Source organism: Mandrillus leucophaeus, unplaced genomic scaffold, assembly GCF_000951045.1.
Source record: "Mandrillus leucophaeus isolate KB7577 unplaced genomic scaffold, Mleu.le_1.0 Scaffold497, whole genome shotgun sequence".
Taxonomy (NCBI): domain Eukaryota; kingdom Metazoa; phylum Chordata; class Mammalia; order Primates; family Cercopithecidae; genus Mandrillus; species Mandrillus leucophaeus.
Genome location: NW_012105331.1, coordinates 991512 through 1008790, shown reverse-complemented (window position 1 = coordinate 1008790; position 17279 = coordinate 991512). Strand labels below are relative to the sequence as shown.

At 36.7% G+C, this 17279-nt stretch overlaps 1 protein-coding gene across 2 annotated transcripts in view; it reads right to left on the bottom strand.

Annotated features, from left to right (window-relative positions):
* The window catches only part of TRPM7 (transient receptor potential cation channel, subfamily M, member 7), a 130786-nt gene that overhangs the window by 6026 nt on the left and 107481 nt on the right, over window positions 1-17279 (bottom strand). The window contains exons 28-38 of one of the 2 annotated variants that reach the window (XM_011995753.1): window positions 16722-16818; window positions 13623-13693; window positions 11313-11347; window positions 9119-9144; window positions 6196-6246; window positions 6051-6116; window positions 5173-5456; window positions 4962-5044; window positions 4598-4803; window positions 3147-3198; window positions 2926-3032 (exon numbers count right to left, since the gene is read on the bottom strand). In XM_011995753.1, the coding sequence (XP_011851143.1) occupies window positions 2926-3032; window positions 3147-3198; window positions 4598-4803; window positions 4962-5044; window positions 5173-5456; window positions 6051-6116; window positions 6196-6246; window positions 9119-9144; window positions 11313-11347; window positions 13623-13693; window positions 16722-16818 (1078 nt within the window). The remainder of the gene's footprint in view (window positions 1-2925; window positions 3033-3146; window positions 3199-4597; window positions 4804-4961; window positions 5045-5172; window positions 5457-6050; window positions 6117-6195; window positions 6247-9118; window positions 9145-11312; window positions 11348-13622; window positions 13694-16721; window positions 16819-17279) is intronic. The other variant, XM_011995754.1, reaches the window with a different exon arrangement.

Here is a 17279-nt window from a genome sequence, read left to right as displayed (position 1 = left end):
GTGGCTCATGCCTGTAATCCCAGCACTTTGGGAGGCTGAGGCAGGCAGATCACGAGGTCAAGAGATCAAGACCATCCTGGCCAACATGGTGAAACCCTGACTCTACTAAAAATACAAAATTAGCTGGGTGTGGTGGCATGCACCTATAGTGCCAGCTACTCAAGAGGCTGAGGCAGGAGAATCGTTTGAACCTGGGAGGTGGAGGGTGCAGTGAGCAGAGATTACGCCACTGCACTCCAGCCTGGCGACACAGTGAGACTCCATCTCAAAAATAAATAAATAAATAAATAAAATAAAGATCTGAGAATCAATAATCTAAGTTTCTACTTTAATAAACTAGAAAAAGAACAAACTAAACCTAAAGCGAGTATAAACATGGAAATAATAAAAAGAATAAACCAAATAAATTTAAAACAGAAAAGCAATAGAGTAAAACAATAAAAACAAAAACTGATTCTTTGAAGGTATCAATAACACTGGTAAACCTCTAGCCAGGCTGATCAAGAAACAAACAGCACAGACACAAACTGCGATAGGGAAAAAGAGGATTTGCCACAGACCTAACGGGTATTAAAAAGATAGTAAGGTAACAGCATAAATAACTTTATGCCCCCAAATTTGACAATTAAAAAGAAACAGACCAATTCCTTAAAAGACACAAACTACCAAAACTCAAGAAGAATTTGATAATCAACAGTCCTATCCATATTAAAGAAATTAAATGCTTAGTTTTAAGACCATGTGACAAAGAAAATTTCAGGCCAAGATGGTTTGACTGGACAATCCTATCAAACATTTATGGTAGGGACAATATCAATTCTATACAATCTATTCCCGAAAATAGAACTTTTAAAATAAGTATTATCCTAATACTAAAAGAAAACAAACATAGTGCCCCATAAAACAAACCTACCACAGATCAATATTCTTCATGAACACAGATGCAAAATCCTCAACATATTATTAAAAACTGAATCTAACAATAAATAAAAAAGATATTTATCACAACAAAATGTGGTTTGTCCTAGGAATGCAAGATTGGCTCAACATTAAAAAAATAAATTGATGTAATACACTATATTAACCTATCAAAGGAGAAAAACCACATGATCATACCAAAAGATGCAGGAAAAAACCATCTGACGAAATTCAATATCCATTCAAGACAAACATTCTCAAGAAACAAGGAGTAGAAGGAAATTTCTTTGGCCTTATAAAGTGCATCTACAAAATCCTTACGGTTAACATCATCTTAATTGTGAAAAGACAGAATGCTTTCCCTTAACATCAGAAACAAAGCAAATATGTTGACTCTCACTACACGCATTCTATACCGTGCTGGAAATCCTTGCCGGTGCAAAAAGTCAAGGAAAAAAAAAAAAGATACTACAGGTTGAAAAGAAACTGTCTTTACTGTCTACACAAAAAAATCCCGAGAAGTCTATTACGAAAAGTTCCTAAAAAAGGGAGTTAAGCAAGGTTGCAGAGACATAAGCTCAAAAAAAAAAAAAAGGTATTTCTGTATACTAGCAATAAATAAAAAACAAATTTAAAAAAATAGTACCATTTACATACCTAATAATGCTTATTATATGGCTGGGACTAAATATCTCACAAAACCAACTCGTTAAGTCCTCAAAAAATCCTTGGTGATGGAGGTATTCTCTGGAGCCATGCATACTGGCTCTCAAGTCTAAGCTCCTAACTACTACATTACTGGTCATACAAAGTGGGACTTTCAAAAATACACAAGGGCTGGGCATAGTGGCTCATGCCTGTAATCCTACACTTTGTGAGGCCGAGGCAGGTGGATCGCTTAAGCCCAGGAATTTGAGACCCGCCTGGGTGACATGGCAAAACCCCATCTCTACAAAAAAAAAAAAAGAAAAATTAGCCAGGTGTTGTGGCACATGCCTGTAGTCCCAGCTACGTGGAAGGCTGAGGTGGGAGGATAACTTGAGCCTGGGAGGTGGAAGTTGCAGTGAGCTGAGATCGCACCACTGAACTTGAGCCTGAGCAACAGAGTGAGACCCTGTCTCAAAAACAAACAGCTCAAGGGTGAGCCTCAGGCATGTGTAATTTTTTTAAAAATTTAATTTTTAAAAGAGACAGGGTCTCACTATGTTGCCCAGGCTGAAGAAGGTACTACAGCTTTGAACTCCTGAGCTCAAGCGATCCTCTGGTATCAGCCTCCTGAGTAGCTGGGACTACAGGCATGTGTCACTGCTCCTGGCAGGGTAATTTTTTTTGAAGTTCCACAGGGGACTATGATGCACATCAAAGAGAGAGAACCACGGGTTTGTGCTTTAACTTATGATTAAATAATAACTTGTAATTCACCACATACAAAGATGATGTTAATATCATGAGACAATATATTTACAGTTCCTGTTTCTGCTTGATCAAACAGCCTTTTCTCAATTCTTCCGCAAGGCTAACTTGAAAGTCTATTCATTCTCCAAGTAAAGGCAAATATGTTAGTTTCCCAGGATCATTCCCTGACCTGGGTTTGAGTTAAGGGACCTGCTTACATGTTCTATAGCACTCTGTTCTGTTTTTTTGTCTCTCTTAACATTTATCGGTCCTGTAACTCCCTGCTAGTCTTGTCAATATTCAACATTAGGCTAAACTCCATGAGGGCAGGGACATACCTGTCTGGTTCGATATTCTACTTTCAACACCTAGCACAATTCCTGGCATTCTGCAGACACATAATACATTAAATGAATGAACTTTGTATAAAGAAAGAAAGAAAACACAGATTCATTTATAACCAACAATATGTATTTGCAAAGGCGCTGCTGAAGCTGGAACAATTAGAGACCATTACATTAAACCTTTGTACCTCTGGCCTTATGAGGTACTGTAGAAACCAAGTTTCGTTAACAATTTATATGCTATATAACTGATTAAGAAATTTTTTACCTGGAAGTTTAAGTTTTCTACAGCAAGAATTACAGTGATGTTTTGCTCTGAAGTTTTTAATTGCATCTTCTCCTAGATTTGCTGGGCCAAAAACCATATCACAGGATCTGCAGAATTGGTAATTAAAACAAAAACAACAACAACAAAAAAAGGGACAGTTTATGCAGGTACAAATGTAAAATGTGAAATTATGCCTTAATGAAATAGTTAAAACTTATTACCTCTTTTCTTCTGCTTTTATCACAGATGGGTCAGTCAAATTTTCACCAACACCTTTGTATATGTATATAAAAAAGACAAATAATTTACATTATATAATTGACATAAACACTGACATCTGCATAATAAAAATCATCTTAAGAGATGTTATAGTATCACCAATCATTATGTTAAACTATTCAAAGGAGTGTAGTTCTTCTCTTTTGATATTTCATAACTTGATTTATGACCCTGGCATTCTACCAGGGAGAGGCATAGCTCCTTGTAATGTGAATAAGAGTTAAACATCAGAGTTGGTAGGTAGGCATATAAGTTCCTTATCCTACAGTGCCAAGTATGCAAATACCTCCTGGTAAAAGGTCTGGTCAATCTGCCCTTGTTTCATCTTAGTTAGCAAAAAACAATTTGGCACATAAAGGAATAATCCATAGGACTTTAAGTGTTTGGGATTGGCCAGGCGCAGTGGCTCCGCCTGTAATCACAGCACTGTGGGTGGCCGAGGTGGGTGGATCACCTGAGGTCAGGAGTTTGAGACCAGCCTGACCAACACGGTGAAACCTCATCTCTACTAAAAATACAAAAAAAAAGTTAGCCGGGCGTAGTGGGGAGCGCCTGTAGTTCCAGTTCCTTTGGGGAGGCTGAAATGGGAGAATTGCTTGAACCCAGGAGGCGGAGGTTGCAGTGAGCCGAAACTGTACTACTGCACTTCAGCCTGGGCAACGGAGTGAGATTCGTCTCAAAAAAAAAAGTGTTTGGGATTTAAGGGAAAAAAACACACACATTAATACGTATCACATTTTCTTGCAAAACATTCATGTAACATAAAGAGTAAGATTGTGAAAATCTTTCTTCACCTCCAACCCTCTCCAGAAGTATTATGATTAAATCCTTCCAGTCTCTCATATATTCATGTGTGTATATATAAACACATACACACACACACACTAACACCTACTGATATTTTGAATAATCAGAAATATTTAACCCATTAGAACAAAATTTAATAAAATGGTTTAATTTCACAAAAGGAAAAACCAGAATTAAAACATGATACTATTTTCCATCCAATAGAATGGCAAACATTAAGAATATTCAATACTGGAAAGACTGTAGAGAACCGGGAACTTCCATAGAATGCTGAGTATGATTTCTGATAAGCTTTTGGGAAAATAATCCGGCAGTTGTTATTAAAATTAAAATTGGGCTGGGCGCGGTGGCTCACACCTGTAATCCCAGCACTTTGGGATGCTGAGGTGGGCGGATCATGAGGTCAGGAGATCGAGACCGTCTTGGCGAACATGGTGAAACCCCGTCTCTACTAAAAAATACAAAAAACTAGCTGGGCGTGGTGGCGGGCGCCTGTCGTCCCAGCTACACGGGAGGCTGAGGCAGGAGAATGGCGTAAACCCGGGAGGTGGAGAATTTCATCTTAGCAATATTTTAATAAATTTACCTTGTAAATCAAGTACCAGTAACTCTCCTCTTGTATATTCATAAGTCCAGTGGCTAAAGGCTAACATGATCTCTTCCAGAGTATTAGTTGGAATAATCTCATCTCCATTATTATTGTTGTATTTTCTAAACTCTCCAGTCATACATTCTTCCACAGCAAACCATTGTCCTGCTGAATGGCAATACAGCAGGAAAACTTCAAGGAACCTTATAAAAAATAGTTACAAATATTAGTAGCAGTTTTGTTAATAAAATTCTAAATGATCTACAAAATGGATAATTAAATATTCAATATCAAAAATGAAGGTCAAAAGGGACTGCTATCCATATAATAAAAGATCCCAGAAAAAAAATTAAAGATTTACCTTGGAGAATATGGTATGGATTTGGGTTTCATTTGATTAAAGGCAAATGTAAGCTTTTGTGCTGCTCTCTGTTGTTGAATTTCCTGTAAAAGTGGGGTGGGGAGAACCCTTGTTTAATATTTAAACTAAGATATTTGGCTTATTGATATTTCAGGAGTTAAAATATAAAGCTTAAATTATGTTCCACTATTAAACATTCACTGACACTTACTCTCAGACAGAGATGCAGAACTGTATCTTCTTTATAAATACTTGACCATGTATTAACCACCTCTGGAAGAAAAGATTTGATAATATAAAGATGCCCTGATTTGAGGATATCATGTTCTGACCAGGTACACTGTACTTTGACAGCTCTTCGTAAACCTCCTCCCATCTCCTCTTTGCTTAAAAACTCTATTTTGGCACAGAGGCCTAGTTGTGACCAAGAAGACATGCTGTTATTTAATATGTTGGGTGAACTCTCTTCCAAACGATACACTGTGACAGGCTCCCCTGCAACATGAATGGAAACAGTTTAAGATTAAATTGTGACTTTTTAAAAACGACAAAGTAAAATAAAAATTAGCAGGCATTTTTGATTAAATAAGGAACAGAAGATAAAATGGACCAAGATGTAGTTTTATGAAAAGAAATTTAATAGCAATAGGTAAGAAATCAAGGATATTTTCATAATATCTTTGAATTCATGTGTAATGTAAGCACTTTTGAAATTCTGAGCATTTTAGAGAAAACCTTTAAAAAAGCAACTGAAATTCTACACACTTCTGAATTAAACTTAGAAGTTAGAGCTATCTGTTTCATGGACACTGTGATGTCAATTTATATACATTACTAGATACTGGATCAAGAACTTTTTAGAATTAGAATATATTGTTGCTTCTGAATATGCCAGTAATGGAGAAATTCAACACTTCTGATGCTTCCCTTCTTCTATTCAAACATACCTCACCCTTGTAGTAGTCAGATTAAGATTTTATTTGAAATTGATACTTCTTAATGTAATCCCACCCACAGTCTATATTATAGCTAAAAACCATTAAAGGGTTAATTTTCACTTCTATTTATTTCTTTAATTTTTGGATTTACCTCTTGGAGGCACAGGTGTAAATGGAATGCTCTGTGATAACCTCATCAAGTTATTTCTTTCCACAGCTGCATAAAAATGAGAGAGAAATGATGAAATCTGTAAAGGTTCAAAATACTATTAAATTTTGTTTTTAATATTACTGACCTGAATAATAGTAATTTGTATCCATAGCCGGCTTAAATGGAGAAGTGAGACCTAGAATGGCAAAAACAAATAAGACCATTTAAAAAGTACTAGTGCAGCAAAAATTTTAACCTGGATATTCTCATAAAATAATTTTCAATTTCCATCGTGTAACTGTTCCTCACAAAAACAGAAAAAATTAGGGATAAAATATGTCCCCTGTGCTATATTACCCTGTTTCATTATGCCAGATTAGTGAGAGCTGTGCATTTAGACACCCACAAGTGAAGACCACATTATGCTGCACACTATCCTAACTCCTGCCATAAACTTACTCTTCCCATACCTCCCACTCAAAAAGAAAAATCTCTCTTTGATTCTGATGTTTGGGGGTTGAGGACTGTAGCCATGTAACTATTTTAGCAGGTCTACCATGAGAAGATGAATTTCTGGAATGTGAAACATACCCATCAAAAGCCCTTTCCCCATCTTTTTTTTTTTGTGTGTGGAATTGACCTTTAAATGTAGCAAGAAGACAAAGACAAGTCAAATCTGCTTTGTGCTAAGTTTCTAGAACACAAATAAAAAGAAACCTACTGTCTTGCAGGAAAAGGAAGTTAGCCAACAGTTTTAATACTGTATAATAAACATAAAAATATACTGTAAAATGTGCATATACACATACATGTGTACACATATTGTAAGACTATATAGAAGAAGTACCTAATGCCTTTTGGTTGAGAAGACGTCAAAGGCTATCTCAGAGTAAGAGAAGGGGGAAAATAGAGTATTTTGCAAGGTACTGGTGTGTAGAGGGCTTCATTTACAAAGGCATGGAAGTGTTAAAGTACATGCTACACTTGGGAAACTACACAGTTTTGTATGAATAGGACTAATTATATACACATCAGAATGACCTATAGAGCTTTTTGGATATACACTCACCCAGATGTCACTCCAAAATATTCTAATTCTGTAGGTATGTGTCATCACATAAATGATTCTCTACAAATGATCTGAATATGCAGCTAAGACTACAAATTAATGGGCAAGAATATAGGGGTAACTGCAGGAGGTGAAGCTACAGAAGCAAGGAATGTCAAATTGTTAAGAGGAGGCCAGGCACAGAGGCTCACAGCTGTAATCATCAACACTTTGGGAGGCTGAGATGAAAAGATTGCTCTGGGGCCAGGAGTTCAAGACCAGCCTGGATAACATGGTGAGGCCCCATATCAACAAAAAAAATTTTTAAAATTAGCCGGGCGAGGTGGCGCCCACCTGTGGTCCTAGCTACTCAGGAGGCAGAGGTGGGAGGATTGCTTGAGCCTAGGAGGTTGAGGCTGCAGTGAGCAAAGACCGTGCCACTGCACTCCAACCTGGTGACAGAGAGATCCTGCCTTGGCGGGGCGGGGAGGGGCGTGGAATTAAGAGCCTAATATTGGGGAGGTGGCGGGGTGGGGGGGAATTAAGAGCCTAATAGGTTAGGGAAGAACAATGGATTTTATTAAACAACAATGGGGAAAAATGTAAAGTGGAGGAGTGACCAGATCAGATCTTTTAGAAAAATCAGGCCAGCTGCAGTGGCTCTCGCCTGTAATCTCAGCACTTTGGGAGGCCGAGGTGGGCAGATTACGAGGTCAGGAGTTAAGAGACCAGCCTGGCCAACATGGTGAAATCCCCTCTCTACAAAAAAACAATGCCAGGCGTTGTGGTGCACGCCTGTAATCCCAGCTACTCGGGAGGCTGAGGCAGGAGAACTGCCTGAACCTGGGAGGCGGAAATTGCAGTGAGCCAAGATCACACCACTGTACTCTCTACTCCAGCCTGGGCAACAGAGCAAGACTTCATCTCAGCCGGGGATGGGGAAGAAAAATCATTTTGGTGGCAGAATAGAACATAGACAAGAAGTAAAACTACAGGCAGGGACCCCAAACTGGTATAATCACTTTGAAAACCTATTTGGTAGTAATTACCAAATGTGAACACATGCTAACTCTGACTCAGCAATTCCACTCCTAGGCATATGCCAATAATAAATATATATATGTTTATCAAACAACAAGAACAAGAATGCTTATAGCAGCAAATCATAATAACCATACAGTGGAAGCTACTGAAATGACCACCAAATAGCAGAATGGATAAGTAAATTCAATATATTCACATAAGGAAATTTTATATAGGAGTGAGAATGCACAAATTACCACTATCCACAACAATATTGATGAATTTTATAACAATATGTTAACAGGAAGAAGCAAGACACAAAACAGTATATACTGTATAATTTCATTTATATAGCCAATATGCACAAACATGCAAACACACACACACACACCCCCCCCAAAATAGGTGAAACTATTGCTTTAGGGGGAGGGACTGTAAGAAGTAGAAACAAAGGAATAGGGATATAGGCAAAATTGTTTTTAGGTGCTGATTACATGGCTATACTTACTTTGTAAGAATTTACTGAATTCTGTACTATTCTGTATGAACTATACACTTCGATAAAAGGTTGAAAAAGTAGTGGTCTAAGCTGAAAGGAGCAGTGGGATGTATAGTGGAGGATGGATTTTAGAGACACGTAGGAAGTAAATGCAATAGGACTTTGCGAGTACAAAGTCAAGGTGGTCAAGAATAACTCAGCTGACTAAAAGTTTCATTTGTTACAACAGATGGAATATTAGAAAAGGAGCAGGCTGTATAGCAGAGACCAAGTGGCGGGAGGAAGTGTGACAGTAAACAGATATCACTCACAGGGTGGTTCATGTGTTTGTGAAACATCTACAGTAAGGAAAAACTATATGAGGGAAGAACTCTTCACTACTTTGGCTTTTTCTAGCTTGAAGTCTAAAATGTATTACCTAGAATAATGTGGTGTTTGCTATAACGGATCATGTAAGATTGTCATTTTTTTCACATTAAATCTACCACACAGACTCACCATTTAATGTTCCTTCTTCAGATGGCCTAAAGAAACATCAAAAAATATAGTATAAGCTGTGCTATGATATAAATTTTGGCTATCATTTAATTTTTTGATTTTATACAATTATTGTATAAAAATATTAAAGAAATTCTGATAATGATTCCCTCCAAATATCTGCCATTTCCCTTAAGCCAATCCCAATCCATAGATATATATCCATATATATATACATATTTATCTCCTTATTAATAACTTGTATCTCCAATTTATGCCTAAATATTATTAGTAGTTTGGTGCCAAATTGAAGGCTCTATACTAATAAACTATTTCATAACTTCTGTATTTGTGGAGATTCATTCCAGTACTTTAACAATACATTGAGATGACTTTGCAGGATGCTAGAAATATTTCAATAGAACTGATGAACAAAGAACTGACAGAAAAGTAAGTAGATGTCATTTTGCCTCTTAGTTTCTAATGTTGCAAAATATTTCTCCCAATGTTCACTGTATTTATTTATAACAACATATACTGGCACCTAATGGAGGTTCTTTTACTTCCAAGGATTCCAGTGTCAATTAGACACACAGGTATAGCAGAAAAGAGAACAGAATGAGAATAAAGGAAAACGGGTTAGAGAGTTAGCACTTTCATTATACAGCTATGTATCCTTGCTCAGGAATGAAAGGACCAGATCCAGAAAGGACCTTTGGAGTAAATAACCTTGTCACTTCCCAGCTCCTACATTCTATGTGACCCTGTTGTTTCCTGTTGATTTTCACCTTAATAGAAACATTTTCTTACAAAAAGTATTTTGAACCTAACATCATTCCTTTGCCTGCTGCTAATCAATCACTCTTTTCTCAGCACTCAAAGGGTTGCCAATCAACTCCATCTTTATGGGTAATTATCAGGGTCAGCATTCTGCAAGACAATGTTCTGCTGTTAGAAACCAGAATTAACACCAACTTGAAGTACCTATTCTGTACTTACATCCTATGGCTTTGGTTATAAAAGAAAATATTCCTTGAAGAGGTCTGACTATAGGTGGGTCTTCCAAATGCCATTTCAGGGTCAGGAAACTCAATTTGAGTAGCTGCTTATCTGTGGCCCAGGTTTATTTTCTTCTCTATAGATTCAGATTTCTTTTCTTTTTTAAGACTAGGTCTCACTGTTGCCCAGGCTGGAGTGAAGTGGTACAATCACGGCTCACTACTCCTGCGCTCAAATAATCCTTCTGTCTCAAGCCTCCTCAGTAGCTGGGACCACAAGTGCACACCATTATGCCCACCTAATTTAGAGACGGGGTCTCACTATGTTTCTCAGGCTGGTCCCCAACACCTGAACTCAAGCGATCCACCCACCTTGGCCTCCCAAAGTGCTAGGATCACAGGTGTGAAGCACCATGCCTGACCCAGATTTATTTCTGATTCACAGAAGGGGGAAAAACACTGCAGAATAAAAATTTCCCCCAAATTAGCCTCTCTGCTCAAGTAATCCACATGAGAGAATAACTCTACCATGCTTCCAGTATCAGGTGCGTGTCAAAACAAGACTTGTTTTTTTTTCCCCCATATCCTTTGGAATTCTACAATACTAATTCCTAGGATGGAAACACAGAGATTATCTTAGATTCGTCTTTACCCTTATGTCTAATCTGTACCAAAAAGTTTTACCTTCTGGGGACAATAACCTGTCAGATTGCCTATAGTTTCCACTTTCGGTTTTGGATTACCATATCAGCTTTCTAGTGGATCTTCCTGTATGCAGGCTTTCTAATATATACTGTGTATTACTGCTCTAATCATCAAAGTGCTTTCCAAAAGCAGATGCAAAGTTTGATTAGAATGATGGATAGAGAAATCAAGCAAGTACAAAACTAAAGTCTCAAACTAGGTCTCTCAACAAATTTATTCAGGAATAAGTTAGAAACAGGACTAAATAATAAAATCAGAATTGCATCACTATGAGGAAGACCTTAGTAGAGTTGTAATTATAGTACAACTATACGAAAATAAATTTTAACTTATGTGTTAACCCATAATAAACTTGTTCCCCTAACCTCATCTATGTGAAGAGAGGAGATGCTAGAATAAATCATCAACAATCATAAAGAAATGTTAAAGAGATGATGCAAAGAGCAGGAAAAAAGACAACATTCAATAACTATGATACTTTTCAAGCTAATGGTGAGAAAAAGCTTACTTACATTTCTCTGTTTGATGGTCTATCTTGTAACCAATCCTTAGGTAAAAAAAAAAAAACACACACACACACACAAAAACTTTAAAGACCAAAATCTCTAGATGAAGCACAACTGTTTAACTTTTTTCTTATATTTTAAGAATGAAAGGCTAAAAAATTAACATAAAGTTCTTGTTTCATAAAACAATAAATTTATTTATTATAACTGTAACTACCATAAGGCTATTCAACAAAGTGGAATAAAAAATTTTGTTATTTCCCACAACATAGTCTTTCTATTCTTTATGAATTTTTATATTGTTTGAAGACAATTCTATTCTCTTAAAATATACATTTGTGGCCAGGCATGGTGGCTCACACCTATAATCCCAGCTCTTTGGGAGGCCAAGGTGGGTGGATCACCTGAGGTCAGGAGTTCAAGACCAGCCTGGCCAACCTGGTGAAACCCCGCTTCTACTAAAAATACAAAAATCAGCTGGGCGTGGTGGCGGGTTCCTATAATCCCAGCTACTTGGGAGGCTGAGGCAGGAGAATCACTTGAACATGGGAGGCAGAGGTTGCAGTGAGCCAAGATCGTGCCACTGCACTCCAGCCTGGGTGACAGAGTGAGACTCCATCTCCAAAAAAAAAAAAAAAAAATATATATATATATATACACACACACACACACACACATTTGTTTCTGTGATTCTAAAAATAATATGTGACCCTTGCCAAATAAACATCAAAATATAAACAGAAACATTAAAAGCATGTAAGCTGTGAATGCTCATGACATTTAGGTGTATTTCACTGCTGCCTTTGTTGTGTGTATGTGCATATGGTTTTTATTCTGCAGTTTTATAATGTTCCTAGGTGTGGGTTTATTTTTACTTACCCACTTTGAGACTCATTCTGCCTGAATTTGAATCTTCACATATTTCATCATTTTGTAAAATTCTAAACCATTTCTAATCTCTTCATATTTTGTCTACTCTCTCAAGGCCAGTTAGATATGTCTTGCATATCTCTTTACCTTGAACATATTTTCCACCTTATTATGTAGTTTATCTTTTTTTTTACTTTAATCATCTTGTGGACAATTTATTGTTATTACTTTAATCCATTTAATTACAGTTCTGTGTTGCATTCTGATCCAGTTCAGTAATTGCCCCTTCAGATGTGCCTAATCTGTTAATTATAACTCCCACTGAGTGGGGGCTTTTTTTTTTTTTTTTGAGATGGAGTTTCACTCTGAAGCCCAGGCTGGAGTGCAGTGGTGCAATCTTGCTCACTGCAACCTCCACCTCCCTGGTTCAGGAGATTCTCCTGCCTCAGCCTCCCAAGTAGCTGGATTACAGGCATGTGCCACCACACCCAGATAATTTTTGATTTTTAGTAGAGACAGTATTTTGTCATGTTGGCCAGGCTGGTCTTGAACTCCTGATCTCAAGTGATCCACCCACTTCAGCCTCCCAAAGTGCTGGGATTACTGAGCCACCGCACTCAGCCCCCACTGAGTTTTTTTTTAATTTCTAGTTTTTTCAAATTTGCCAGTCTTTTTTAATAGTATCTCCTCCTTTTCTCATGTTTTATATTTAAAACTTTTTTAAGTCTATAATCACTTTAAACATACTTATTTTGTCATCTGTAACCAATAATTCCACTATCTTATCAGAAATCAAATACCGTTTATGTAAGTTGACTCCCACGAGTTCTAAATTGCCATTGTGAGGTCATCTTTGGCAAAGCTTTAATTTGTTGCAACGTTGTGCAGCTCAGGGTCAGGAAGAGTCCCTCCAGAAAGGAGGATTTGTTACTGTGAATCTCTTTAACTAACCTCTTTCCCCACTGAAATAACTTTTTTCAATAACATGATTTTAACAACATAATCTCTCTATGCCAGAACAGATATATTTTGAATGTAAGTCAATATTTTCTTGAGCAAAATTATGAGCACTGACTTATATATACTTGATTTTAAAGGAGTAATTTTTGTCTTTTCCTGAGCTTTTTGTCTTGTCAGTGTATGCTTTTAAAGGGAATTTGCAAAATCAATTATTATCGCAATTAGCTGGAAATGAGTTCATATAATTAGCTTCAATTCAAACAAAGAGATTTCTGCCTTTATTCTGCATACATTTTTCTTTAAAATTCCTGATTATTCACTGTAAGAAGAAACTTTTCTGTAACTGCTACTTTGCTAAAGTCAGTTTTCTAAGAAAAATTTTTTTGAATTTTTGATATAGTCCCAAATATCACCACTTTGTAGATCTTACCTAAAAAAGTTTAATGTATTTAATAATATGTATCTGTTTAGTTGAAATCTACAAACCGGTATTAAAGCTGCTTTGGAATCTACTTCATGAGTGTCTTCGGTAGATGGTCTTCTACTGATTTTTTCTGCTGAAAGAAAATTTAAAAACATAAAAAAGCTATACAACTGAAGTTTTATGAATACCAACTAACCAAACACAAAGTATTCCAGGCAGAGTATAACCTTCATAAGATAACTCAAACTTTCCTCAACATGCTGAACACAACAGGTACATGAGGCCCATAAATTACTCAATTTATTTTGAGTAAACTATTGTGAAAAGGCAACAATAAATGAGAGTATAAAGTAAAAACATATTTACCTCCCTTCTGTTCCCAAGTAACCCTGACTGGGGGCAGTAAAGATAATTCATTTCTTGTATATTCTTCCTAGGATATTTGTATGTGTGTACACATACCCCTGCCAATATTTAACATAAATGGCAGGGAAATATATATGTCTTGAGGTTTTTGTTTTTTTTGAACTTTAAGCTTAGAGATTTTTTTTTTTTTTTTTTTTTGGAGACAGTTTCGTTCTTGTTGCCCAGGCTGGAGAGCAGTGGCGCAACCTCTGCCTCCCGGGTTCAAGCAATTCTCCTGCCTCAGCCTCCAGAATAGCTGGGATTACAGGCATGTGCCACTATGCCCAGCTAATTTTGTTTTCCGTAGAGACTGGGTTTCTCCATGTTGGTCAGGCTGGTCTCAAACTCCTGACCTCAGGTGATCCACCCACCTCAGCCTCCCAAAGTGCTGGGATTACAGGAGTGAGCCACTGCGCCCAGCCAGCTTAGAGATTTTCTACAGAAGAACAGAAATTTCCAATTATCTTTTGATGCTCTCTTTATTTCATATTGGATATACAGTAATGTATTCAAACAAACTCCTACTGATGGACATTTGATCTGTTTCCAATCTCTTCCTGTGATAAACAATGCTGCAATGAATAATCCTTTTCCCCAATTTATGATAATACCTTTGTTGTCATATCTTGTTTATCTGAAATGAACTTTAGAATTAAGCCTACTTCCAAAAAAAGTCAGGACATTAAGTTACAAATCAACTTAAAGAAAGCTTACAATTTTACAGTACAATAAAGGAAAACCTCAGAATGAAGAAAGGAAAATCTCAGAACAAAATGTGTATTCCAGGTGCAGAGGACAAAAAGACCAGACTGAGATATATCAGAAGACTCTGGGCAAAATGTTTTCAATATGATGAAACTGACAGAATACATTATATTCTGAATATCATGAAGAAATTTGGTTAAATATCAGAGAACCTAGAGTGTTGACCTAACCAAAACTGTAGCTATACTTGGTGGAAAAAGGTGAACAGGTGTGCGTGTGTGTGTGTTCGTTTGTTCATTCGTTCTGGGAATACAGAGTGAGAAAAGAGTTCAATTCTTCTCTTCTTTAGTGGAAGGTCAACAGACATGGCCTAAAACTGAAATATGAGGATGCTGCAATACAGGTAGGTTGAGTATCACTTACCAGAAATGCTTGGGATCAGAAGTGTTTCAGATTTCTGTTTTTCTTAAAAAAAATTTTGGAAGATTTGCACTATACTCACCCAGGAAAGCATCTGAAAATCTGAAATCTGAAATGCTCCAATGACCATTTCCTTTCAGTCAGTACTCAAAAATTTCGGATTTTGGGGCATTTCAGATTTTTGGATGCTCAACCCATATAAGCATACGAGCTCAAAAATAACATTTATGTTATCTTAAATACTGAGAATTCTTTTTCTTCCCTCCTAATCCTTCCACCATTTCTTTTTCTTTTCTTTTTTCTTTTTTTTTTTTTTTTGAGATGGAGTCTCGCTCCCATTGCACAGGCTGGAGTGCGGTGGTGCGATCTTGGCTCACTGCAACCTCCATCTTCTGGGTTCAAGCTATTCTCCTTCCTCAGCCTTCCGAGTAGCTGGGACTACAGGTGTGCAACACCATACCTGGCTAATTTTTGTATTTTTAGCAGAGATGGAGTTTCGCCATGTTAACCAAGCTGGCCTTGAACTCCTGACCTCAGGTAATCCACCCGCATCGGCCTCCCAAAGTGCTAGGATTACAGGCGTGAGCCAACCGGCCCCCTTTACCATTTTACTTGCTTTATTGCTCTGGCATCAGAAACAGTAACAGTCAGAATCCTTGTCTTGCTCCCCATCTTGGGGTTTCAATAGTTCACTATGAAATTTGATGCTTCGTGATAACTTTTTGTTGATATCCTTTTCGAGATTACGAATGAATACTGAATGTTAATCAGATACCTTCTCTGCAGCTGTTAAGATGATCTCATGATTTTTCTCCTTTAATCTGCTATTATCATGCATCACCATAATTATATTTTTGAATGTAAAGACAACTTTCACTCCTGGAATAAACCCAATTTGGTCATAATATGCGTTGCTGAATTCAGTATGCCAAAGAAAAATGAAAGAAGTGATGGTGAGCTGGACAATGTAGTACTATTTTTCTTAAGGAACCTTTATAATTATTCAACTTTTCAAGGATGTGCATATATAACTTTGACTTATAAAAAAATTATGATATGGAAACATCACCACAATATAGTAAATGAAAAATTAATGGTACAAGGCAACATGTATTGTCTGTGACCTTTTGTGTAAAAAATGAGAGGTATAAGATTGTACTGTCATACATGATTGTATAAGCAAGAAACTCTAAAGGGTAGACAAATAGTGGTTACATGTGGGAACAGAGTGAGAGGGAAAATTTTCAGAGTGTTTGTATTTTAATTTTGAACCAAAAATGTATTATTTTTAAAAGTTAAACTAGAAAAATATGTTGAATAAATGATGATACAGATTAAAACAGATGATACAGATGAACAGATACATCCGTAAAAGCTAAAAGTAGATTTATAAAAAGTTTTTCTATTCCATCTTTATAGAATAAACAATTTTTTAAAAAATATTCTAATAACATTCTAATGAATGCTAGGATTACGACTTATTCAAGGTTACAGTAACTATGGAAGACCAGAATTTTCATCTTCTGACTTCTGTACCATTCACTGCTCACGTGTTTGACAAACATAAAATACATTTATAAAGTGTAAATGAGTATGTTTTCTAACACTATTCATGTAGTCAAAATACTCACCTTGTTTTGAATGAAGAGGAATGGAAGTTCTGTGACAGTCAGTAAATCCAGCAAGAGAACTCACTCGTTTCAAAGTCTTTTCAGAAGTATTGTTATTCTGCAAATATTGTACATATATACAATTTGAAAACAACTGAACTAAATTTCAACCCATTATTCTAAGTAGTATAAGAGTCCCTTGATCTATTTAGCTCAATATGCTTTATTCTACCTGGACACTGATGGGTATATTATAGATTATGGTTATTTTCTTCAATGCCAATTTCAAAAACTGCACCAAAACACCTTATTTGCCTACTGTTCATAAATCCATCCAAATGAATTTTTTATAATAATAAAAACTCAGGTTGAGTGTGGTAGCTCACACCTGTAATTCCAGCACTTTGGGAGGTTGAGGCGGGAGGATCATGAGGTCAAGAGATCGAGACCATCTTGGCCAATATGGTGAAACCCCATCTCTACTAAAAATACAAAAATCAGCTGGGTGTGGTGGCACACGCCTGTAGTCCCAGCTACTTGGGAGGGAATCGCTCGAACCCAGGAGGCAAAGGTTGCAGT